The 26,706-nt window shown below is 43.3% G+C and overlaps 2 protein-coding genes across 5 annotated transcripts in view; both read right to left on the bottom strand.

Annotated features, from left to right (window-relative positions):
- LOC138581009 (serine/threonine-protein kinase TAO2) overlaps positions 1-26,706 on the bottom strand; it is a 1,567,916-nt gene that overhangs the window by 296,460 nt on the left and 1,244,750 nt on the right. For all 4 annotated transcript variants that reach the window (XM_069652009.1, XM_069652012.1, XM_069652010.1 and 1 more), the window contains one exon: positions 21,569-21,808. In XM_069652009.1, the coding sequence (XP_069508110.1) occupies positions 21,569-21,808 (240 nt within the window). The remainder of the gene's footprint in view (positions 1-21,568; positions 21,809-26,706) is intronic.
- Positions 7,018-21,562, bottom strand: LOC138581010 (serine/threonine-protein kinase TAO2-like). The gene has a single exon (XM_069652013.1). It carries the CDS (start codon positions 21,449-21,451, stop codon positions 20,177-20,179), a length of 1,275 nt encoding a protein of 424 aa, XP_069508114.1. The 5' UTR covers positions 21,452-21,562; the 3' UTR covers positions 7,018-20,176.

Genomic DNA, 26,706 nt, shown 5'->3' with positions numbered 1-26,706 from the left:
CTGGTGTAGATCTGAGGGTACGGCTAGCCCTGAGCCCATTGTGGGTACAGGACTATGGAGACCCAAGGAGGTTCTAGATTTTATGTGCTAAACTTAACTGGAAGAAGCTGGAAAACTGGGATGTTGAAGGATCCTGCTGCAGCTCCCAGCCTTCTGTATTGGAATCTCTGTACCTCAGAAGTGAGAGACAACTGTTGCCTGGCTGGAACCGAGTGGCCTGTTGCTTCGTTGAGACGCCTGCTTTGCAGTGGTACATCTTTACACACGTCCTTAAAGCGGTTTGTCGTGGGCCCATCCTACTGCTTGGTCTCCAACTGAGCCTTCCAAGAGCGAAGTCAGGCTGCTTTATCGCATTACTAGTGCAAGTTTGGAATAACTTGGTGGGAAATCTGTATATTTACAGAGGTTGGTCTTCTCATCAGAGGACTTCAGAAAAACATCCCCAATAGGTGGGCAGGAGGGTAAACCTGCTGCCTAGTTGTAGGTAGACTTCCTTCAAATCCTAAAAACAAGCTCAGAGAGGAATCTTCCTAACAAAGGCCAAAGCCAGCCAATTCGCTCGGTGTTTCTGAGCTAGTTCAGGGTGAAGGAAAAGAAGCTAGCTGTGCAGCCACAGATGGGTGAGGATGGCCAAATGCAGCAATAACTTTGGTGAAGACAGCACAAGCCCAGCTGACGCGGAGCATAAGGAGCACCACATGGAACCACTTGCCTCCCCGAAGGGATGCCAGGACCTAAAAAGTTGGCAGCATTATCAACCTCTCTGGTGGGAAGATGTTGGAGCGGCCCGTCCACGGTGATGTAAAGAATACAACTGATCTTTGCAACAGTGAAGTAGTATTCCTGAGTAAGCTCTGAGATGGAGACCACCTGGGTGGCAACTGCATCCTTAAGCCACTGTTTTGATATGGAATAATAGTGACTGTTAGAAAAGATTTTTCTTTTTGTAGCTTCTCTCCTCCCCTTCCAAACTACTTTATTTGGTCCTGGGAAATCTGACAATTTTTGCGAGTAAGTATTTTTTAACCTCATTCCCTTGCTTAACTCTTGGGACCATTGTAGAGCGACACCGTCCCCATTAAAATTAATGATGTACCACTAATACCATCCACATGAAGAATAATGCAGGGGAACCATCTTTCACCCTTTCTTTGACTACATGGTCAATTTTCACATAACTGGTGGAGCACATACAGGGTGGTGGCAATGGTGCCAACCTTTCAAAAGCACTGCTGTGTACCTTTTATTTTTTTACTGCATGGAAACCCTTTGTCCACTATAGTACAGTGCTCAAATTGGCTGGTCAGGTTGTTTAAGCTCTGTCTTTGTGCTTTGGAGTTCTTTTGCCCATCCCCTCCTTTACCCCTCCGAGTAGGGGGTGTGAAAAGGTCTTAAAAGGTGAACACTCTCTGCGGGCACTGCTCAGAGCCCGGGTGTAGCCTTTGTGTACATGGATCTGATTTGGGCTATTTAAGGGAATGCAGATGGGTTCAATACACATCCCAAACCTAAGTGGTTATGACTGTACCAGAGCTGGCTGTCCATAACTGGAAAGGTGGTCCAGAGTTTTAATGCCCCCCCGCCCCTCCCACACACCTCCCCATTCAGGGTTTTGTATATCAAGAGGGGGATCTGGAGCCATTTTTCAATTGACCACTGGAGCCAAGGATCACAAGCATGAAAGGCCACAGAAAGGTGCTGGGACATGGCTGCTTGGACAACTACTGGCCAAGCCATCTATTGCAAGGCAAATCTCTGCTCCTTCGACAGGGGGGATCTTCCACTGTGCCTTCATCCCTTGAACTAGCGGGCCGAACAGAATCATAGTCCTGCACAGCCAAAGCCATTGTTCCAGAGCTCTGAAGAATTGTGGGCCTGTACCTCGCATCTAATATCCGAAAAGTGCACTTCTTATGAAGTACTCACTGCACCCTCCTTGTTGGCCCTGGGGATTGCTTCTCTATTACGATGGAGAGATCTGCTTGAACCCTAGTACAGTCACCATGCCAGCAGACCTTGTGCAAAACACCTCGACTGCTTATCTTGCCTGTGTGTCCAGTGGGACATCCAACGTCATAGGTTCAGAAGCAGAGCCCCTTCTAACTTCAGCCCGAGTCTTCACTGATCCCTTTGGAGACAGAACGGCAAGGGCATCATTCCATTTTTAGGAGTTCTGCTGTACCATTTGGGGGTCCCTACCTGTTGTCCCCCCCACCTTGGTTTTAAGGATCCCCAAACTCCTTTTGTGGGCAGAGGGACTTCTGCTGAAGTCCCCCTGCCAATGCAACTCTTGGTCCTATGGTATCCAATATGGGTTCTGTGAGAGGTGCTTTTGAAGTTACCCAATTTAGCCCTAGTGTAATTATATCACCCTACATTGGTTTTAGGGAGTAGGCTGGCAGAAGCTGTAATTTAGTTTCAGCTTCACCAAGGGTGCAAATTGATTTACTGCATTAGTAGCCCAATGCACTTTGATGTTCACTAGGGTACTAATGTATTTAATTCCTGCTCTTGGCCGTTTTGTTTTGGGTCATTCCTTTGTCTTTGAAAACCACGAGGCAGGCCTAAAAATTGCTATTGTGCACCCATGGGCTTGCTCTGAGCCAACCCTGCACCATTTGTCGTTTGGATTGGTTTAGACCGCTCCCTAGCCCTAGACAGGCCATGACACATCCTGTGTAGCTGGACCTGAATGTTTGGTAGTTTTTAGGTACCCTGCTGTGTGAGTGGAGGGCTGGTCCATGGGTGTATTTGTTTATATAGAGGAGAATCTTACCATTCCCTGCCTGCGACTGGCTGGTATTGTGCATGAGTTTGATTGCTTTTTGCAGATTTACTTACCTGCTAGAAGATTTGGTGCCAAAAGGCTGCTGCAATGAGACATGGTTAGGCCATACTGGCTTTGCTCTGGTTTACATTTTCTGCTCTCTATGCCCTTCAAGGGCTACCCATTCTTCTCGATGGTAGTCCTCGCTTCCCTGGGTTGGGACTTCCATGCTAGGACTGTCTTTCCCGTTTTACTGCCTTAGTTGTCCGCCAGAAGGGTATTGGGGCACCAATAATCCATCTTTCCTAGTCATTTGGGTCACATACACCATTGTGTTCATCGTCGGACCCTTTTGGGCTGGTTGGCTATCCCTCTGTATTCTAGGAATAAGCTTTGCTATTGCTTTCACATCTAGCTGGTGGGTTTCACTCCTGAGGTGACATTCATTTTGGCTGTCTGGGTTGTCAGTGGTTCGGTCCAGTGTTATCTGATCCTGTAGGCCTCAAATGTATAGAATGATCTTTACTTACTGGGTTGTCCCGTAATTCGTGATCTGACTTTTAGGGAACCAGGATGGTAAGTACTTCCCACTGAACCCTGGGTTGATGGGTTATTAGTGTTAACCCTCAGCCCGTGCTAGAAAGATTACACAGGCCCCCCACCTCCTGTGTTTTTGCAATAGATTTAGATTGGCCCAAATCCTGTTCTGCGCCTGGTCTTCCTGGGGCTGCTAGGTCTCCAACTTGGCACCGTAGCTCTTCAAGAGGGCGTCTCCTGGCATCTTTTGCCATCTTGTCCACAACTAGATAGACCTGGAACGTACCTTCCCCATAACCACAGCTGTGCCTGCTGACTTTGTCCTATTAATTCCGAAGGAAAACTTCCCTAAACTTCCCTAAAGTGATTTTGATGGTATGTGGCCTGCCTCTGGACAGTGTTCTTGGTTCCCCCTTGGGTACATAGTGTTTGAAGCCAGAGCCCACAATTTTAGAAGGTACCTCTGACTAGCTGTGGTGTTAAAAGTATTATAATTCCACTCCTTTCTTTGAGGAATGCATCGTTACATTGTAACACTATTTTTCTTGTTGCGTAATGAGTTGGTGCTATATGCCCGATTGTGTTCCTAGCATTAGATCTCACGCTGTGGGTTACATGTTTAACACCTTTCCTCCCCGAAGACAATATATTTAATGCACAGATAACATTTGTATTATTCAGAATTGTATGTCTAGGAGACTTTGAAATTCCTGTGAGTGTTTGGTGTTTGAACATGGTGTCCTGATCATGAATGCTGCTGTCCATGTTGATTGCCTAGGCTTCCCCATATCTTCCCACACCTTAGCCCAGCCATGTGCTTACTACCAGGTAGTGGGAAACAGATAATTTAGGAGTGCGTTGAGTCTTAACTGATTCTTACAGTTTTCACAGATACATTGTTTTTACTACATTATGGTTAACCTATAGTACTTATTATACCTAGTAGAGAGTCTAGGTGTACTTCATAATCAAGTGTACTTTACTACCAGCCTTCCTGCCTCCCCTGAATTAAGCCTGACTGTTCAGATGCAGTTACCACCTGAGTCTCTGGTATTTCCTTTCGGGGAGCGTTAAGCCAGAATTTGGGAGGGTGGATGACTCTTTAGCATACATTGACCTTTTTATTTTTTGGCTCTCCAACCTATTTTTGTGATCGGAGGGACTTCTACTGAAGTCCCCCTTCCAATGCAACAATTAGCATATGGTCCTGGTTTGCCCATATGGCTCCAAGACCCGGTTGCTCTTTAAGGACCCCATGTTTGCCTAAAGGCTACTTTATCAGCATATATTGGTTTTGGGAGTGCATTGTAATGTTGGAGTAAGTATGGTTGCACAGAAAAAGTGGCAAAACCCCAAAGTTAAGTTGTGTCATCCTGCGGATGCAAATCTGTGGGTTCTCTGGCAGAATTTGTTGAAGAGGGCCTTGTACTCAAATAACAGTGTGGGTGGGCCTGTACGCTGTAGGTTCTAAAGGATTTCACTTTCCTGCTTTGTGTTTTTTTTAGCTTGCTCATATTACTCTTTGATGCAAAGTAGACAAGCTTAAAGTGCAGTTGGGTTTTATAAAACTGGAATAGAGGGGCAAGATTGCATGCCAACTGCCATGTGAAGGAAATGGTGCTCGTCTTTACTCCCATCTTTGCAGTGATCTTCACGGGAAAGTTTATCGGTAGCACCTGTTTGCGTAGAAAAGGCAGACCTCTTTGAGATCAATGAGTTTCAGGGGGGATGTGTTAGATAGGTTGGATATAGTATTGTCCATTAGCTTTCTGGGGACACCCTTGTCAACAATTCTTTTATCAGATAGGGGAACATGTACGACTGCTAGAAGGTATAGGTGTTGGATTAATAAGGCTTTAATAGTGGCAGTGAAACAAATTTTGAGATTGTGGAAAACTAGGAAAAAGCCACAGGTTGAAGATTGGGTCAATGATATTCAGTTACCAGATTTTGAAAAGAATATGTATTATAGGAGAAATCAGGAAGAGATTTATTTGGCTATCTGGTCACCCTTTAATAATTTGTATGGTGCATAGTGGGTTTAGTGACTGACATCCGATAGCTGCATTTTTCATGTTGCTGGGTGTGGGGTGTGTATATTTTATATGGGGGTGCTTAGTTTATTTTTTTATTTTTTCTTCTCTCTTTTCTTTCTTCATGTTTTCTCCCTCTTTTTTCTTGGTTTTAGATCTTATACTAATAGTGTATAGAAGGTTGACGACAATAGGGTATTGGTATGCTCGTTAATATGCTCATTGGATAATTATAATCTTTTAGGAATTACTCATTTCACTCATTGATAGTTTGTACTTTCGGTAAATACTAATGTTAGAACTTTTGAAAATTGTTAACTATTGTTGATCCTGTTATATTGGAAAATATAAAGTTTAAAAAAAAAATAAAAGAAATAAAAAGGCTGACCTCCAGCAGTCACAATGGTGGTGAAAGGGCCAGGGCCGGACGAATCTTGGTAAATTTACTGATTGCTTAGTCTTAGAATGCTTCAGAACCAGTGACTAAGATGACCAGTACATTTGGACATTTAGACCTCAGAGGCACCTCTGTCGAAGTTACAGGGCATGTAAGCATAGTGGGCACTTCAAAAGTGTTGGGCTAGATGGAAACTCAGTGCAAGAACTAGTGTTGGGCTCTAGGTGCACCTCAGAGTAGCCCAATGTACAACAGGCACCAAATAGCTCCTTGTAGGCACTGGTCAGATTAAAAAAATTAAATTGCCCCACTAAAAGTGAGAAGTACTTGCCTCAAAGCATTTGTGGAAGATACAGTCCTGGAAGGTCTTCGAAGTTCAGGAGCTGAAGGACTTAGTTCAGTAACAAAAGGGTAGACCAGAGGGAGAAGATCAAACCTGCATAACAAATATGCAGTGTGGCCATGGAAGTTAGGGATTAGCCATTAAAGATAGAGCCAGAGGATGGGTCTAACAAAAGAAAAAAAACAGGTGCAGTGGGTTACAGGACTTAAAGGCAGACAACTTCAGCACAGGAAAGGGAAGGAGCAGGTAAAAAAAAAAAAAACAGAGGCCGGAAGTGATATTAAGAAAAATAAATTAAATGAGTCCATACAAACCATGCCTAAAGCATATCCTCCCGCATCAGACACAGAGAATCGGATTGGTAATTAGACAGACGTGGACAGCGTTCGAAGGGCCAGACATGCAAACAACTTGGCTCTCAAAGCCATCCACTATTTTTTTTTTACTACTGTGCCAAGTATTCATCAGCCCTTACCTTACAGCAGGGGTAACCCAGGAGCATAAAGGAATGGACACAAGAGTACATCACAGTAAATCTACAACCTCTACTGAATGTTGGTAAGGGACCAGCAGACTATCAACATCTTGTTAAAGAGGGTGAGGCCTTGTTATAAGAGGTAAAGAAAGTTGGACACAGAAGTAATTCAAAAGTAGTGTTTGAAATGTGAAGAGCCTCAAGAGAAGTAAATATGTTGCAGTTCCATTTCCCTTACATGCCCTTTATCTGTATGTCTACTTTGGCCAGTTCTGGTGAAAACTCCAATGAAAGTAGCCTTTTGAAATAGGGAACGACAAAAGGTGGGAGTCTAACAGGGAAGTACACACTGGGAAATCTTATTGGAATCGTGTTAGTACCTTGCCTCAAAGAATCAGAGGAGATTTATTCACCTCTACCTATGATTCTGCTCCCCATCAAACTGAAAAACCGCACGCCACAAACTTAAAATCAATCTTGCTTTTATTAAACAATTTACAAAAGGTAATGTCACAAAAAATATGCTTTTTTTTCAAATTAAAAAAATAAAATAAAAAACGCAAATTATATAACACTCAGTTCGAAAATGGATTCATAACTTACAAAAATGGGAAAGGAATCAAATAAATACACTCAGGAAATAATACAGTATACGCAAACACTTAAAATGAAAATATAAATGGCTATTTATGTTGTCTTTAAAAATAGATTTGTAAAGCATGAAAAGTGGTGAGAGAAATGGGGGTTAAAAAATAGCAATAAGAAGGCGAAAGGCTGCTGTGGCTCGTTTAAATTTCAAGCAACCAATACATTCATATCCAACACCCCAAACATGACGGGCTGAAGATCTCACTTTCAATTCTGCCTATGGAGCCGACTGGGAGAGGGGGGGGGAGTAACCAGGGGGCACATCACCACCATACGTGCTTTGTGGTGCGTAAGTTAGGCCGAATGGCTGAGGTATAGGGTTAAGAAAGCTGCATGGCCCAACCACAAAAAAGGGTGAAGTTTGTCTTTTATTGCCTTCCAGAGAATCCAATGAAAATGCAGGAGACTGTTCTTTTTCAAAAGATGGAAATGAAGCATGGACAACTGTTGAAAAAAATGGCTCAACAATATACTTTTGTGGCTTTATCTGGGGCTTCGATGGGCATAAGAAAAATAATAAGCCTATTCTTTTATGAAAGGTAATGTGCTATACAATACCCAATAATTTGTTTCAAGAACACATTGAGCCTTTTGTGCACAAAAAAAGCTGCCAGCTGCTTTGTCAAAGTCACCTAGAGCCCCTATACCAAGACCCCTCAAAGAAATTACAAACAGCACTAATTAGCTAGAAACATAGGAGAATAGCTTTAGCATTTTGATTGCTTTAGCGATGGCACAGCTTGATGTCAGGGTAACATAACCATGTCAGAAGGTAGCCTGCTGGAGGAGTGCTGCAGTCAATTGCTAGGTTCCTGCAACTATCTTGCTGGGCATCATGTTCCTGGAAGGATGTCAAACTCTGTGGCATCACTCTAGGAACTTGAGTTAAGAAACCATGTGAGAAAAAAGTGAGTGGAAGGGTAGTCGGTACAACCTACATGCACAATTCTTAAAGGAACAAAAACAAAAGGTCGCATTTTTCACCACAGAGGGAGTTGGCGAGAGCCTGGGAGGGTGTAGCAAGAGGCACCTGAGCAAGCGGTCACAATACACCACTGGAGGGGAAGACTTGAAACAAACTTTAGAAAGTATGTATTGGATAGAAAGCAAGACCAATACAGGAAGTGAAAACCAAAAGGCAGTAGACAAACAAAAGAGCCACAGTAAGTTAATTCCCATAGAGTCTCCTGCACTCCTAGTCATGAGTGTCCTATCCTCCATAGAAACACTTTATTCCTTTAGGTTCAGGAAGAGACTAGAGCACCCTGCCACAGAAAAGTCTTAAAATCTCTAAACCAAGAATTACACAAGCAGCAACACTCCCTGAACCTTTCAAACAAACCATATAGATTCTAACCTATAGTTGTTCATTCGACATCCATAACAAGGGTAAACACAGATCAACTATAATTGGTAATATGCACTTATGGAGGGGAACTATGAACTATATGGTTTACTACAGTGACTAACATTTGCTTACTCCAGCATTCCACCACCCCAAAAGGAGAAAAAAAGAAATCTTTAACCAGTTGGCGAGGAAGCAGCACAAGCATCAGACAAACGTCTATTAGCTTAAATGGCTCATGATTATGGTGTAATTAAACTAAGCATTAGATTGAGGGCCCATGTCCAATAAACAAAGCTGGGGTAGTAGCTCATGTGGCAGCCTTGCAAAAGCGATCCGACCCAGTTGGTAAAAAGATTCAGATGCAGATTTAGCCATGACTGCAAGGGCATGTATGACTTTACAAGGTATAAAGCCCTTAACAGAAGCTACTTCAGAAATCGCAAATATCCAAGGTGTGTGCTGAAGTCTGATGTTGGCTCTAATGGGGATATCAGCCCCTCTGGTATCCCACTCTAGCGAGTTCCATTATAATCAGGACAATATGAAATAGTTTGTTTTGGAAACGTTACCGTGGATGCAAGAGGTGCTCAATTGACCTAAAATTGTCATCACTGGAATCATTCTGGATTTATAATTGGCGAGCACACACTGAAGGTTTGAATGAGCAACTGGATTGGCCATCACTATTTACAATGTGTTCGATTACCTATGCGTCTTTAAGATACAAGAGAAGTCTCATGCTATAATTTACATCAGAAGGTGCCAGCCCATGTTTACTGATATTTGTAAAAATGTGTCATGTTGTGTATTCGAACTTTTTCTTTAAAAAATCTTTTCAAAGTTATGGTATTTTTGAGACTGGTATGAAGGGTGTATGTAGTGCAGTTAGGACATTTATTGGAGTCTTGTTGAAAAACTCAGTTCCTCTATTGTGCCACAGAGCGTTTAGCCATAATTGGCATCCATGAAGCAGGGTTCATTAGGATTAAGGGTAGTGCTCACATTGTTACACTTATGTGCAATATGGTATGCTCAGCCATGTGATGGAGATGCAGTTACAAGGTTAAGGCTACACGTATTGCAGCAATATAAATGCAGTTTTACAATACATTGTTAGGGGTCTAGTTTGAAACATTAGCATTTTCCTTCATGTGTCAAATAATTAATATGATATGTACGGAGTGTTAAGCTGGAGATCAAGACCATGCATGGTAGCCCTCTAGTTGTGCATATGTGCAATACAGCAGGCACAGTCATGTGACCAACTGGTAGCAATGACATTCGGATAACCCACACCTCACAAATATAAACATGGTTTTGCAGTCGCACTGGCCAGAATACCCAATATACTAATAAAGATGTGGCCTATCGATAAGGTGTTGTGAAATGGCAGTCATGCTAAGTGTAGTTGAATTTTTCTTCTCACTCACTGAGACACCATGCGGGAATACAAACGTTGATGCTATGTCATTGAAGTACGACTTTAGGTTTATAGGTTTATTCAATGAAACAGATTGCATTTTAAAATTAATGACCTCAAAATTAGCAAGTCCACTCAGTGAAGATAATATATGCAGGTAAATTTGACATGGGCAATATGACGCAGGACTATTTCAAACTATAGTGAAAATACACATTCAAGTTTTATTAACTTATACCACATCCTGAACAAAGAACTTTGTGGCTGGAAGATTCATAACATTTGGTTTTATTCAGGAATAAGGTAGAATCATGTACTAATGTTAACTAGTTAAAGTATATTAAGGTTATATAAATTGTAACAAGTATAAGACTTAATTTGAGCTCTTTTCTTACAGGGCTATGCCACTATTAATGTGCCCGAGGAAGAGGCATTTGGCTATTCGTTAAATCCATTATACCCTAAATTTCTGTGAACGCTGCATTACTGAATTAAATGAATACAGCCCATCTTGTAAACTAATTGAGATATCCCTATTTCTCCATTGTTCATACTAGTTGGCATAGCATGATAAGTAGGACAGGCCAGGTAATTTAGGCAGGGGTGTAAAGACCCACGTTAGGTAGGACAGGCCTGAAGATCTGTACAGATGTATATATGGGTACATATTTATGCATGCATTGCATCTATATACGTGTAATAGCACTTTATTCATAATACATGTGTACATTTACCAGATTGATGTACGAGTGGATGCCTTTTGAAGATTCCATGTAATTTTAATTGCAGTTTAGAGGTTTTAGTAGTTATATGAATTGTATGTATTCTTTCATTAAAAATGTATTTTTGGTAAAAGTAGATTTGTACATCTTGCTCTATTGCTATTTGTTTGCTTTTCAATAACTTAAGTATTTCATAGAAGTCATGTTATACGTTAGTGATTATGTATATCCTTTTCTATACATTTATGTTTTTGTAAAACATGTTCTTGAATGTGTTAGTACACACAGATTTGTGTAGTTTTTGACTAAATGGGGAGAAGGGCCGCACAAGGGCCACAAAAAGCATGCATTTCCTGTGCCCCAAAAGAAATTGAAGAGCCCGCTCACATCCAGATACTATGGATGTTTTTTTTACAAAAGGGTTGAAAGACAGAAATGTAGGAGACAGATCGAGTTAGCACGGAATTTCATAGGTTCTTTAGACAAAAAAGAAGGCAGGAAAAACATGTTGGTCACACAGTTCATTCTCCTTCTGAACTGAGGTAATTACAATGAGAAACCTGGTCTTCCAACATACTTGTTGCAAATAATTTAATGACACGTTTGAAATCCCTAGGCATCAACATAGCTAAAACATTAAGTTCCCAAATAGGATACAGTTTGCTAACATGGCGAGGGGGATACAATTATGTAATGATAGATTTGAGAGAACGCCTTTATGTACCTACTGATTCAAAGTAGTACACACAATAATCCAACAGAATACTAGACTTGATCAAGTCAAATACAAAAGATAGAACATTGTATAAAGGACAATCAGGTGGATATGCATCTCTAGAGCTGAACGGCAGAATTTCAGACACTTACACTTGTGTTTTTGCATTAAATGACTTGCTGCCTACAAAAAAAGCATACCTTAATTTCCTGCATCAGTCTATTTTGAAACATTTTTAGTAAATTATTCCCCAAGGAAACAAGTCCCTGGACCATTCAGAAACTAAACGATGACCTTTTGCAGTCTAAGTGAAAACGAAATGATCAACAAATGGGCTCCTAAATCTCAGATTGTCTGCCTGAATGTGGATGACATAAACCGATTGCGTGATTGGTAGTTACATTTCTTTGAGAGAGGTTGGGGGGGAGGGGGAAGGGGGGTTAAATGGTCCAAAACCAAGAATGGCACTACGACCAAAAGAATGGTCTTGAATATGTGCTCCCAGGTGGAGTTTAGGAAGTTGCAAATGAAGCCTACTGAAAAATAACTGTACACCAAGAGGCTCTCCCCAGCAACCACCAAACTGATATTGGTTGACGTTGCAAAGGTAAAGCAGTGTTGTGTCAAATAAAGCCCAGTAAATATTAGCTTCAGTTTGCTCCAAGGAACATATTTTCACATTCACTCCGATACCGTGGTAGTACTGGAGGGAGGGAACGCAATAGAGATCTTGACATGGTTTCACTGTTACCAGCCAGTAATCCAAGCGAAGGAGCTGTAGCCAACCTGCAACTTGTGGAAGGCTGCAATAACCTGAAAGCCCAGAAGATAAAGCTTAAATGGAACATCAGTACCCTGTACTGAACATACTTTTCGCCTCTCAAAAACCTGCATAACCCTACATGTTATTACCCTACATGTTGTTGCCCTAAACTGTCAGGCTGAGCCCGAGAACAGCTAATTCTGTAGTTAAGTTGAAGGGTCAATGTTCTGAGAAGGCTCCTTGAGGAGAAAAGAATGACCCAAGATGGGTTCAAGTTCGTATATGCCCCCCCCCCTTTGAGTTTCAAAAGCTTGAGTAAAACGCTATTACCTCTTTCCAAAAAGAGTAGGTTCTATGCCATTGCTAGAGAGACCTAGAGGATTCTTGCCAATGAAAAGGAGTTCAGCTGATACTGGGTGATGGTAACTCAGGGGAAGAAGGGGTCTGGCTGCCTCTACAAAACCAGACTATATGGAGACGTTACTCACTGTAGTGAGGACTAACTCCTAGTCTACCATCCAGTTTCCCCCCTACTAATAGGATGTCATCTCAAGGAAGTGGACTTTCCCATACTTCTGAAGTAGTATAGAAGACAGACTCAATGAAGTTGCTCTGTAGGTTCTGTGTGTTTAAAAAAACAAATACTCAGGAGGATAAGAAATTACTAATTCTGCTGAACTAAAGCTGCAACACTATACTTGGATTATTGGCCACAATCTGAGGCTGGGTGCCAGAGAACTCTAATGTCTGTATTCAGGGGGCAGATGAAAGGCTTCAAATGGAAGGTTCAAAAGGATGGGTTTGCACAATGTAGCCACAGGTATTGCGGGATAGATTATATATATATTCAATTAGCCCAATTATTGGGCATTTCATTATGGCTTCACTTATGAACACCAAGGACCAGGTCCCAAAAGACTAAGGGTGTCCAACAAACTATGAAACCAAAGAAATCAGTGGGTTCTGTGTAGGCAAAGCATGAAGTCCAAATGATCTCAAATGTGGAGTGTGCAGAAAGCAGTGCAATTTGGGAGGGCAATGTGTTCCAGCTGGGATGGAAGGAGAAAGGGTAAAATGGGATCCTGAATAAAAGGTAAACTGTCTGAAAAAAGAAGCTGGTATTCTAAGTATCGAAGAGGCCAATAATGGTGGGTAAAGCCAGAGGAGGCCCTAGTGCACCCATGATCTGTTACAATATCCATCCACATACCGTGACATGTCAGGGCCACTTGTCACTGGTGAAAGGGGTGAATGAGAAGTGCTCCAAAAGGCATATAATGACACTCTGGGGAAGCTACAAGAAACACAGGATGGTGGCTATTTTTATCTGGAGGTACGCATAGTAACTATTAAGTGTTTATTGCTTATGGAGCTGGAATGCCTTTATAGTTTTGGGCAAAGTGACTGATCCACCCACCTTTCATAAGCCAAAAGAGGTTATTTTTTTTATAGAATGATAACGTTAAAGACATGTGCCCCTGTTTTTTTCCGATGGTGGGAGGACTATCTCTTACATGTTGGGTAAAAAGGGACCGGAAGTAGGTTTAAGTATGTACGTGCAAACCAGGATGGCATGTAGGATCGGAGTAAAGAGTGGTCAATGTAATAGACATAATTGATAGGCCTGGTGGTCTTGACCTTACTAGAGCGCTCGCAATTCATGGGGAGCCAGTGTTTTAAAATGTGCAATTGTTTCGAAACCCTAACTGCTTTAAAAAAAAAAAAATCAATAAACAATGTAAAAGCCGAAGAAAATAATCAGGGAAAGTGAACGCTTTTTTGGGAATTAAGTTATTACGCTAACCAGCACTAGTTTGAAAGTCAGTGGGTGTAGGGCAGATGCCTTGACAATGGTACTCAGTGCGGACTGTACCACAGTGACAACTGGTTGCCAGGAGGCACGAGTAAAAACCGCTGAAACGTTCCACAGCAGTCAAACTCACTCTGCTGCTTACTACATTACAAGGACCATGCCCCCTTTCCCCAATTCGAATCCACAACATATTATCTTCAACTCCAGCCACCTAGACAAAGAAATATTTTCATCAGCCATTAAGCAATAGCAGCCATTGCTCCATGGTATGGTAAGAACTACCCAAGTTTGGTCCTGTGCCTCAAAATGATCAGCATGTTTGAAGGTTCAACCACTGAAGTGAAGACCGGGTCAAGCACTGCCGCTTAGAGTTCGAGAAAAGAGCTGTTCTCAGAAATGCCTTACCAGCTGGTGTCCCATATCTTACGGATTTTAATACAACGGCTCCTTAGGAAAGTGCCGTGTGCACCCACCTTCTACCAGCCACTGCAAGTTAAATCAGATAACCAACCACCCCCTCCTCTTTAAAATCCTGTGAGTACAGGGAATTATCGGCCCTATCATATGAACACCATAATTCTTATATGGCAGTAGATTGAGAGGTTTAAACCTGCAATTTTACCCTGAGCTAAAGCGGAGTTGCCCTTTCGTTCTATCTTTGGAAGACGAGGCCTTTTGGAGATTATTCTAATTCAGACCTTTCCCAACCTGCCCAATACTCCCAAACTGCATACATTGTGGTTCTTCCAAAGCGTGGGGGCTTTTCTGAAAAGTCAGAATTCATAACAAAAAACAAAAGAAGCCCCCCCCCCAAATCCATTACACAATGACTGCCGCCTATTTTATGCAGCCTTAACCTAAGTAGAAAGGAGGAACACACTGTATATTCTGGCATTGCTTACCAGTGATCAAGAGAACGGTTCCAATAAGCTGGCCAAAAAGCACAAGGCAGGGTACAAACAAGAGTCATGGTTAGAAGGGAAAGGTAGCAGTTGCAAGGCAGTGAAGCCCTATATGGCTAAAGGTAAGGCAGATGTCAAAAATAGTCTATGTGATATCCGATTCCATTCCTTCCATCACTCACTTCATTGAGCTATTTATCATTTTCAGTAAGGGTGGCAAAGGGCAGAGAAGGAATAGAAAATCAACCAGAAAATGCTAGAAGGGAACGACAGGCTAAATATAGGCTGATCATGGGAAACGGCTGCGGAAAACATCAAAGCAGCACAGCCCTAACAACTCCGGCTCCAATCACAAGTGTCAATGCAAGACATACTGTGCAAAAATCTAAAAATTAAAATCATAAGGAAAGCAAATATCAAATGGAGGAGGGAGGCATATTTAAGCAGAAAGGTTGGGGTGATCAGATTTCACCTTAACACTTGACTCTAGACTGCAGCCAGTGCCATGACTGTGCCAAATAGGTTTGTGAAGTGATCCTTACCAAGCCTGTCAGCCTCCTACACATGTTCCTTGAGAGCTGCAGCACACATTTTCCGTTCAGCCTCTGACCACTACTTTCGGTTAAGACGCGAGTCAACATTACGTATTGGCAAGAAAGGGATCAAACAACTGAAAGTAATTGAAATCCTAATACTGAGACAAGTAATTTTGACAACTCTTAAATCCAGCATCCTTCACCATCAATCAGGAAGGACATTAAAAAGCTGAATTGGAACACTAAGATAGCAGATGCCAAAATGCAACCTGGGTAAAAGATACAAGGGGGCACACGCTGTAAGGTAAGGTGGATGGGAATCACCAATATGGTGCATTTCAAAAACAACCACAGCTCTCCTTAGACATCCAATTCAGTAAAACGTACATGACATTGATTTCTTTCTCTCCTTCCTTCACAACATTTTGGGAATTGTTTGTAGAAGCAGGTATTGTCAAAACATTCCCTGGGATGGTCAGTTTAAATGTATCGTTATACTCCAGACATTTGTAACTGATTGACATCTCTTTGCACAGACACCAAAGTTAATTAAATATCTTACACAATAATGAGATAAGCCCAAAATATGCTTATATGAGATGCAGTGTCATGGGGATTTTGAAGGAAGGTGAGTACTGCAGTCATAAAGAGGCCAAACTTAGCTTTCTTTGTGTCCTGCACTCCCTCATTTCCAACTTATTTAGTGCTAGACCTCAATCTCTGGGAGGGGGAAGAGTATTTTTTCATCATAATAAAAGTGAAAAGGGTGAAAACATACTCTTCAAATGATGCCTTTATTCTAGAGGAATCATCCAGAGAATAATGCTCATAGAACAGGCAACAAGCTTCACAGATCTCTACCATACACATTTCTGAGACTGATACAAGCCCTTGGAAACCCTCCAATCAGGCAATTGCTCTGCTGAAATGAGTAGGAAATCTTGTAAGAAATCTGGCAACTGTGAATTTCACAACTAGGACACATAAGAAATGGGAGCCTTGTAGCAGCTATATTGGTTGAATATTGACAAAGTGATCTTCAAATCGCTCGATTGATTGCCCTTCCTTGAAGGAATGAGCTAATGCATCACACCACCAAAAAGCATACCAGCTGCATTATGAGATGGTAAAGGGCCCACACAGAAACGTTTCCCAAGGCTAAAAGAAATTCTGACAGCAATCAATTTGTTCTGCAAAGTAACGGCAACAGGGTTACTTTATCTCTAGAGCTCAAGAACAGTAGCTAATCCACCTGGAACCATAATGGGTTCTTGTGACCATTCTGAGTGTAAGTTAACACTTGCTCCTTGAAAACTGAGCTTTGTTGCTCCTTGGAAACAGAGCTTTGAAGGACTGGATTACAGAAAGAGAGGTGCCAAATGTAATTATCTCAGTCAGCTGAGGTTGAACTTCTGAGGCAGATATAAATTAATGTGACCAAGAACAGTAGATAAAACAAAAAATAAAACCCCATATGTTTGGCTGGTCCACAAGTAGCCACTGAAATCAAGTAATCTGAAAACGCCCCATATAGAAAACTTAACTACTAATCAAATATGAATAGCCGAGGCGGCTAGTGAAATGGGGATCAGATGAGGATGTCCATTTGAAGGTCTGAGAGCGAATTAAAGCGGGTCTTGGAATGTCTTAAGATTCTGTTGAGCTGCTTCCTTTCTCCTTAAGCATTTACCATGTGTACTACAACTAACAGGACACTAATATATAGCAATATGTGTGAAAGTGTATGTCTATACATACACTCACACTTGTTTCCAACTATTTGTTGATTTCATTTAGAGTGACTATTAATTGTACGATAGGTTTGGTTTAGGCTAACTAAACATGTTATTTCCACAATCTAGCATGCCAGAGAGGTTTGTTGATTGCCCTTTGAGTCCTGGGACTTAGAGATGCTGGCTGCGTATGAAGTAAAATGGTTGGCAACAGCAGCCTAGGAATACCGGAAAAGTGTGTGCCAATAAAAATGCATTTTGCCACATCTACCTTCGACTGATGTTTTTCATTATAGTTTATTAAGGAATCGATTTATATAAAAGCAAATTAACAACATAGAACTATCTGGGTAACCATGATTCATGAGGGAAAAATAAGGTATGCTATGGAAACGGTGGTGGAGTCATCTGGGTGGGCACTCGTAGCATCAAATGTCGGTCTGCTCAGTCACTAGGTTAAGGGAAGGTTGTACATTTGAAGAAGCAAAACTATTTGTGGGCTCTTTCCTTGGTGGTATAGATGGTTTAGGTCTACTTGATTGAACATTTGTAAACATTTCCAATTTGACTGAATTTCTGGGGGTCTTTTTCCCTAAAGGTTGGGGGGGAAGACCACCCATTCCTATATATATATATATAAAGTCCCCGAAAAAACAATAGAAAGTAATTAGGTCAAATTTAAAAAGCCAATTGTTTTTGATCAAGTATTTTTATACCGTATATATTCTTTTAACAGAATGGCTGTAGACTGTCATATAGGAGAACTTGCTTGGGAAAGAGGGAAAAGTTATTGGGGCGCTGTGATGTCAAGTATAGTACTGGGGTAGAAGCATACATGAGCACTACCAAGAGTTGTTGGATATCACACCATTGGTCCGAATGCAGAACATATGCAGACGATCCTGTCCCTTATTCGCACTATGCTGCATCAAGGACACTAAGGTCAGACAAACTATCGGATGACTGAAGAGTCTGCTAGGTAAGCACCCTTTTGCACTTGGGTGTATGGTACCCCAAAAAATTGAGTTGAAATTTGAGGGTACTTAAATTACAATCCAGAGGGTGCAGATAAGTTCCTAAACCACCGAGCCCTCGGACACCAATAACTGGGAAAGCAATGATTTGTCAAGGCACAGTGTGTGCCTGCAGTAAGTTAAGAAAACCGACATCTAAATATTGGGCAGAGGAACGCTTGTGACTTTTAGGGGAGAAGCAGTGAACGGACCACTATAGGACAACAGTATACACTGAATAAACTGACTCAGAAAGTCTGAAAACAAAAACTGTGGAGGAGTTATGCAAGATGATAGCCAGGCAGTAAAGGGACTACAGGAAGCTGAGAATGTCCAAGTGGACATCCTCTAACCAATATGTATTTTGGATCCCGATCTAAAAGGGGATTGCCAGTGATGCCAAATATGCATGCTTAGATGCTTTATCATGTGGGGAGGTGTCAGCGCCAGTGTTGGAAACCAAGTGATCTGAGCCATATCAGATGCAGCTCTCAATGCTGTGAGCATAAGGACTTTCAATTCATGAAAAATTCCTTTGCTAGCTTAGTGGTAGATTATCTTTTGATCTTCATATAATAGCAAGGCAGAGTGTGCATCTGCATAACCCCAACTTGTGGATCTGATTTCAGTAAGAAGATCCAACCTATCAATGCTGGTCAAAGATGAATAACCCCATGCAGGAATTGTAGGCAGGATAAAAAAAACAGGTTCTCTACAATCCATGAACCAAGACTTCAGAAGACTGTCTGGTGAAAATATTCTGATTCTGGGTTGCAGCCCTCTCCCATAAAGATGGAGACAGAACAGAAAAGAGCCCACTTATTTGGAAAAGGAAATAATTCAACGTTGCTGTGTTCACACACATTACCAAGATCTGATGGTGACCGGGGCACCGTACTCTGTGCTAGATTACTACAAGAACCAAAGGTATGTGCATACCTTTGGAAAGACGGTATTCCAAAAGTTCATCCTCACTTGCTGTATCTAGTCCCCATGTGAGCAACCACAAGTCTGTAAACAAAGACATTTTGTGGAGGATGTGTGCAACCAAGGGAGGCAATGCATGGCCGCGTTAGACTCTGCAAATTGGACGGAAACCTATGTTGAAAAGCAGTTCCTTAAAACTGACCCTTTTAAAAGAATGGCTAGAGGTAGGTAGAGAAACCAGGTCTAACAGACTCCCAAGCACGCCTCATCATGCAAGCAGGAAACACTTTCAGCAGAAAGTCTAGTACACAACAGAACTAAGGGTGAGGCATATGCAGGAGGGGGAGAAGGTGTTTAGGTGGCAGGCAGAAAGGTCTCTAAGCACAGCTTGTAAGCGGTTTTGGTAGATTTTAGGCAGTAGCCACATGGTGGCAATTTATCACCTTATGGGAAAAGGGGAATGAGATGCAAAACTAGAATACATAACAGTAAATCTCTGTCAGAGGAAGGAGTTTTTGCTTTTTCCAAATATTGGCTTGCTCCAAGTCTGCAAAAAAGGTCTCTCCCGAATTCCTAGTACTTTAATTCACAGCTTTGGTTTCTGGTGTTTGCAACACACAGTTTCAGCAACCTCTAAGCAACAGACTGCCAAACAATATTTGAATGGCTAAAAAATAAATAAAAACAAAATAACACTTTGGACTGGTTGGACAGTTTGGAGGGGCTGCTAATCTCAGTGCATGGCGGTGTTATAAAATATATCTGCTGAATCTTGGTGGCTCAATCAAACCGCGCCTTCTAGTGCAAATAAGCACTCAGATGCACTATATGTAAACCAAATTATATTAAGACAAAGAACGGCTGACTGCTTTGCAGACCAAATCCAGATTACCATATAAAACAATTCCCACTTTTGAATTAGCCCCACCGGTTTCCTATTCTTGTAACTGGGTTTGATTCCGAAGGCTACTAGTGATCCCTACCCAAGTGGGCATCCTGTTCACAGATCTATGGTCAAAATTGCAATACTGAATGTAAAGTAAGGACAGTTCAGAACGTCTGAATTGTATAAAGTGCAGCACACTCATCTCCATGGAGCAGGGAAAGAGCGACGCAAGGCTGAGCGTCGGGAGCCGACTCTGCGCACCAACCTGGCATGTTGCCTAGCCTTGGCACAGCGCTGCTCGCGACTCAGCAGGCGTGGGATCTGGCTTGGACGCTCCTCCTTCAAAAGCCGCATTCCCTTTAGGTAAAGCAGGGCGGTAGGTGGCAACTTGGTGCTCAGCTCCCGGGCCACTTTCACCAGACTCTGGTTCACCCGGCGGACTAACCTGGCTACAGGGGAAACAGCTGCTGACCAACCTCGGCGCCATCGCCCACCACGCAAGGCCTCTCGCTGTGAACCACGGGCCAGGACAGGGATGCGGCTCCGAAAGCCACCCTTGAAGGTTTTAGGGAAGAGATAAAAAAGCCTCTTCTCGTTTACCACACCCAATCGCTGCAATGTCTGGAAGACAGGCTGAGGCATCCGGAAGAGGACCCGGATCCAAAGGCGGGAGGCTCGCTTAGGCAACACCCTAAGGCAGTCTTTGACAGGCTGGAAAACCAGCACTATAAGCAGGTAAAGAGATAAGAAGAGATAAGGGGCTGTGAAAAAATGGGCCGCAATCAGAATGACTGGTACATAGTAGAGGTACAGCCGATAGCTCAGGCCAAGGATTGTGAAGCAACAGAAGACCTTGGCAACTGAAAGGAAAACTGAAGCAGAGACGAAGAAGACACTGTGCACAAGGACGTAGGCCACAGCCAGACACACCACCACCATTTCAGATGACACTAATAAGGCATTAAGGCGCGACTCAGTCCCCTTCTGAGCCAGCGTCAAAAGGGTCACCAGAAGCAATAGGATGAGGACAAAGTTAGGGTAGGCTGCTACCAAGAATGCCAGCGCCCCGCATACCACATGGGAGAAGACAGTGGGTAGGGAGGACATGTGCTGGGCAAAGAAGGGAGGGAGGCTGTGCTCCACCACAAAGCCAGAGTCCTCAATAACTGACAGCTTCAGGCCTTCCTCGTAGCTGGCAGGAAAGGGATGCACAGCCTTGGTGGGCATGTCAAGTGCTTCTTGCTCACATGGAAGTGTCCCACCCTCCCAGGCCTCCCAAGATTGCAACTCAAAGTATGGAGTGTCTGATGGGCAGCCATCTGCTGCCCCTCTGAGGGTCTCGTCCAACTGAGCCTCCTCGGTGCCCCCCTCTTCCTCGATGCGGCCGAGGGAGGCAGGCTCATTGAGGATCACTTGGTCGAGGTCCTCATCTAAGCTGCTAAGGCTGATGGAGTCCAAGTCGTACAGCTCCATGTCCTCCTCTTCCTCCTCCTCAAAGCTCAGCTTCTCACTGTCTACATCCTCCACACAGGATTCTACCTCGTCCTGCTGAGACTCCCCCACCTCGTCCAAGTCCCCCCGGGGACCTACTTTCAAGCTCTTGGGCTGCTGGCGGATCTCCATAGCATGCTTCTGCCGCAGCTCCTGCTCCCGTCGTTTGTTGTACTCCAGCTGGTTGCCAAGCTCAGTCTGATGCTGCATGCGTGTTAGCTCGCTCCGAGTACGCTGCACAGTATGCAGGTGCCTGAACTCCAGTTCTTGAGTGGACTCATGCTGCCGCAATAGCATAGCGCATTCCAGGTCTTTCTGCGTCTGCTTCTTGTTCAGGTCCTAGAGGAAAACAGAGTTTCGAGTGAGAAAGAATCAGGCCCTCAAGCTGGAAACAAAGAGATAAGAAAATGGGTGTTGACGAGTAATGGGTGCTGAAGATTTGAGCGTAGAGGTGCGCAGAGAGTGGATGGGCCCTGCAGAATTGATCAGAGGGCAGTATGTAACAGAAAGGTCTGTAGGAGGTGCAAGAAAAGATGTGGGTGAAAGTAATTCAGCCCTGATAAGAGGGAACAAGTGGTACAGGTGAAGATGAGCAGAGAAAGGTATGGAAAAAAGGGTGTGGCTGAATTTCACTACATGCAGGGGGAAAACATGGATCAGTGTTTCTGGCAGTATTTGAAATGCCTTTTTCTTTATTTGGCATACATCCTCAGTGGGCGAGGGAGCAAAGAAACTATCTGTATTGACCAGGAGAGAGAGGCACATCATATATCATTTGAGTCTTTGCTGAGTTTTACACTTGAAACATGAACCACCATTGCAAATATGGCAAATGTTACTTGCACAGTAAAAGTCTTTAAGCTTTTCTGTTGAAGAGTCGCATGTAAAGCATATTATGCCAACTAGTAATAGCTGGTCCAGGATATTAAAAGTTGTTGTCCCCAAAGTAACAAGTTGGCGCTACATTTGTGCTCATGTTATTGCCCACTTTACCCTTGCATCTCACATCTGGGAGGTTGGGAGAGCGCATGTGAATCTGAACAGAAAAGAAGGAGAAATTACTTACCGGTAATGTTCTTTTTATGATTTTTTTCGACCGCAGCTTCCTCATCGCCCTCCCATCCAACACGGCTGTGAAAGTGCCTGCGGTCCATGTAAAACATGACTACCATCCAGAATACGCAATAACTTTTCTGGCCTTGACTAATAGACTGGTTGGCATGAAACAGGGATATGAAATTAGACAAAATCCAAGAAATCATTCTGCAAACCATCTTGTCCTTGGGTATGGCTACACATAGTTGGTCTATCTATAGACAGCTCTTGTAGCTCAATCATCCTTCATTTTATCGTAAAAGCTACCAGGACAGACTGCTTGTAAGAAAGATGTCCGAGTGAACATTTATGAATCGGTTCAAATGGTGTTAGAATAAGGTGGTTTAAGGCTGCATTTACATCTAAGGTGGGGAATACGTTAATCATTGGACGATGTATACATGTTATCCCCTTCTTCAAAGATTTAACTACTGGAACCTTCCCTAACAAAACTTTGTAACGTGAAGAGGTGAATGCTGCTAGAGCTGCTAAGTGTACTTTCACAGAGTTGATTACTAGGCAAGAGTCTAGTAAGGTTGACAAAACGATTCCAGTTTTAGATGTGTTTGCCGATTCTTAGTTAGCAATATGGGCAAAGGGTACAATTTACTTATGGTTGTACCACAAGTTTTTGCTGGGGATACCAGACCCGTCTGACTCATGTTTGTGTGATTTGCAGGCTTAAGCTCTCATGCTGAAGTTTTGACACTACTTTTTGCAAAAGTGGTGTACGGGGTGGAGGAGGTGCAAGAATATATCCCTAACCAGTGAATTGCAGGCGGACTACCGTTCAAGGTACCTGGACGCTAAGGCAGGGCAGGACATTTTGCATTTAAAGCTGTTGCAAGATCAATATCTGGAAACCCCCACTTGAAAAGTGAGTTCAGTGTACTTGTGCAGAGCTCCCACTTGTCACCTTGCTGAACATACCAGCTAAGGCCGTCCCCTAAACAACTGCCCATAATGGGAACTTGCAGTGCTTGAAGTCGTATTTTCCTTGATATGAACAAATCCAAATGTTGTGGCCCACTTCCGATGGTACCCAGGAATTTGTCCTACCCTTAGTTTTTTTAATATGCAGCATCACTTTGGAATTTTATTTTCTGTCTGAAAGAGGACAAACTTGGCCTTGACTAGACTTTAAAAGATTTGAACACCTTTTTAATTGCCATATATTTCAAGATGCTGAAATACAACTGAGCCGCTTAGGCTCTTCATTTGCCCTGTGTAGTCGCTTTGGAGTTGTGACCCTTATTCCATCATGGGGACATCACCCTGTATTGGGGTGTTTGTTGAAGCTCACCCCTTTAAAATGTTTGTGGTTTTCCACCATTGCAGAGGTAACCAAACCTTTGTTGCCACCAACAGCTGTTACAGGAGAACTACATCCTGTAATGCTGGGGCTCTTTCCATTGATGGGTAAACTAGACCTTGAACCGTATTGATGTCTGCCCATGAAACCCATTTTAGTTTTGACGGGAGCAAGCTTGACTTGCCAACATTCATTGAAAAATCCCAACCAGTGCAGCAGTACCATTGTTTCTTGTGTACTGGAGGCATTGATTGGCGCTGCTTTCTGTCATCAGCCAGTCTTTCAGATATGGATACCATGTCTGCACAAGAGGGAGGCTACCACAAGTTTGTGAATACATGTGATACCAATATTATTCAAAAGGTAACTAATTTGAATTGGAGTGGTTCTTACCTTAAATAAGAGATATTTTTCAGAGGCATGGCTTAACAGGGAAGCAATGAGGAAGCTTCCCATGACAACTGTGAATCCATGGTCTAGCGGTGTCTCTGGTTGCCTGTGGAGGGGAGCCAAACAGGTCTCCTCTAATAACCCTTGGAGCGCGCTGGTCCTGACGCAGACTACTCTGGAGCCCGATGAGTGGGGTTGCGAGGGTCCGACCGCAATACGATTAGGGATTCAAGATAGCAACTGGGACTTGAGACTTATGCTCCCAACGCCACAGAGGCATTTCTCCACGAACCAGCCAGCCAGGGTGCCGAGGCAACATGGAGATTCACCACCCCGGCCCAATTCCTTTTGGACTCTGAAAATTTATTTTAGCTTTCAGCATTTACAAATAAATCCATAAACTGCAATAGTATGTTAAAACACAAACTTAACTCTGGTGTGATCGGACTTGTGAGTGTGGGAGACTGACACGAACGGGAGAGATGCACGATGTGAGGTGGAGTAGCGCGGGCTCATGGGCCCGGCTGGAGAGCTCTGCATTTTTCTTTAAGTGGTGAATGTGGTGAGTGTCTCCTTCCCAACACCTGTCCCTCGGGAGCACTGGCTACCCTGCTCCGCATTGGTGGAGCGCAATGGCTATTCAACAGGTACCGCAAAGGGGATGATTGCCCTCCCTTATTTTGGACTTCCTCCATGCATATGACGCCCCCACCAGGAGTTTGAATGCAGGCAAGAGTTGTGTCTTCCAAATGACAGCCCCCTCAGGTCTGATCTTCCCGATTTATCAAAAGCAACAGCAGCTTCCAGCCCCTCAAATTTGCTTACAGTAGCAGACTACACATGCAAGGGGGAAGTAGCGACCATCACAGTGCCACACAGGGGAATGAATGTCCCTCCGCCATGACCACTAGGTGACCATAATTAGCAGAGACTACCTCCATTGATCTACTCGACCTGCAATGTTCCCCAAAGCCTCGAGATCTCCTCGTTTGAAAATGTCCCTCATTGATTAGACTTACGTCTACCAACAATGCCTGTAATCCTGCGGCTCAGAGCAGCTCTTAGTGCTAGGGGATTATAAGGGTGTCTAAGAAGGAAGCCGAGACAAAGGTGGCGGCTATAAATGTTTTACAGTAATAAGAAACCCCACTATCCCCATCTTCTAAGGTAGGTTTCCCTGCCTCAAACTACTACTAAAGGATCTGTCAGTCAGAATGTCTGTCAGAACCAAACTCCAATGTCCTGTGTCACAACCTACTTCTATCCCTTACATTACAACTAAAGAATAATCCAACAGAAAGTTCCTTCTCCAGGAGAGTGACTCACTTTTCCTTGTATTTGGGTGAAGTTATCACAATGTCCCTTCCCCTGGCTTGTGGTTGCAACACAATCTTATTATTCCACCTACAGGACCATGAGAAAAACTCCCTTCTCCAGGCATTGGTCTGCACACTCCAATACAGTTCACAAAAAAGCCAGTTGGGGGGCAGGGAGGACTCCCTTCCCCTGGCGTCTAGAGTATATCCAAAACAGGTTCAGTTTCCTCGTCAGGAGAATTACTACCTTCTCCTGGTGTTTGAGAGTTCTCTTCCAGATCGTTCAACTTGATGTTTATATTGCCACTATCTCTTGGTATTAGCAAAGTCCCAAATCCTTCTTGAGGACTTCTCCCTGCCACTGAAACGAAGATGCCTTCCTCGTATGCTCAGCTTACTTCTGTTGGAGTCCCAGACCCTTCTATGGTGGTCAATAGACTTACTGCTGCCACTGCGATGAGGCAGTTCTCCTTGGACACTGAGTTTGCTTGTGATGGGGTTCAAGAGCCGTATCTGGTGGTCAGTGGTCTTATCGCTGTCACTGCAACGAGGAAGTTCTCCTTGGATGCTTGGTTTACTGCTCCCAATAGTTTACTTCTTATTACTGGGCAGGGGAAAACCGCTTGAGCCTTCCTCTCTAACACCCCTTTGGTCCACTCAGTCTCTCCGGTACCTCCAGTTAACTTCTGTGGGACTTGGGTATGCCACCGGGCTTCCTGGGACTGGGGTCAGTCTCTTCGGCCTTTTCTCCTAAGCTTCTGCAGAACCATGGAGGCTCTGCTCTTCTTCCTTCCTTCGAGCTCGGGTCCGCTTCGGCTGGACCCACACAGAACTCCCTCAGTGCTTCACTGGCGTCCTCTGCTCTTCTCCAGTCTGCAGACAGAATTTGAAACTCCTGCGGATGCTTTACACACCTGGTTTTGCTCTGGTTGGGCTTGACATTTTCTTTAGTCCATTGCCTGTTCTTTTACATTGTCGCCCTGGCGGATTGTCAAAGGCCTTTGTTTCTTTTGACAGCTTGATCTTCATGCCCTCCTCAGGGCAACCTTGTACCAGTAGTAGCACAGTTAGACCTCCTCATGTCTTCTGTGCTCTTCTTCGACCTAGTACTTTCTACTTTGTCA

The sequence above is a fragment of the Ambystoma mexicanum genome, chromosome 3p, assembly GCF_040938575.1.
Source record: "Ambystoma mexicanum isolate Mex_15411 chromosome 3p, UKY_AmexF1_1, whole genome shotgun sequence".
Taxonomy (NCBI): domain Eukaryota; kingdom Metazoa; phylum Chordata; class Amphibia; order Caudata; family Ambystomatidae; genus Ambystoma; species Ambystoma mexicanum.
This window is presented reverse-complemented; position numbering and strand designations above follow the sequence as displayed.

Bases quoted from the DNA above. Each gene is read 5' to 3' on its own strand.
- LOC138581010 (XM_069652013.1), bottom strand. From the start codon at position 21,451: ATGGAGCTGTACGACTTGGACTCCATCAGCCTTAGCAGCTTAGATGAG.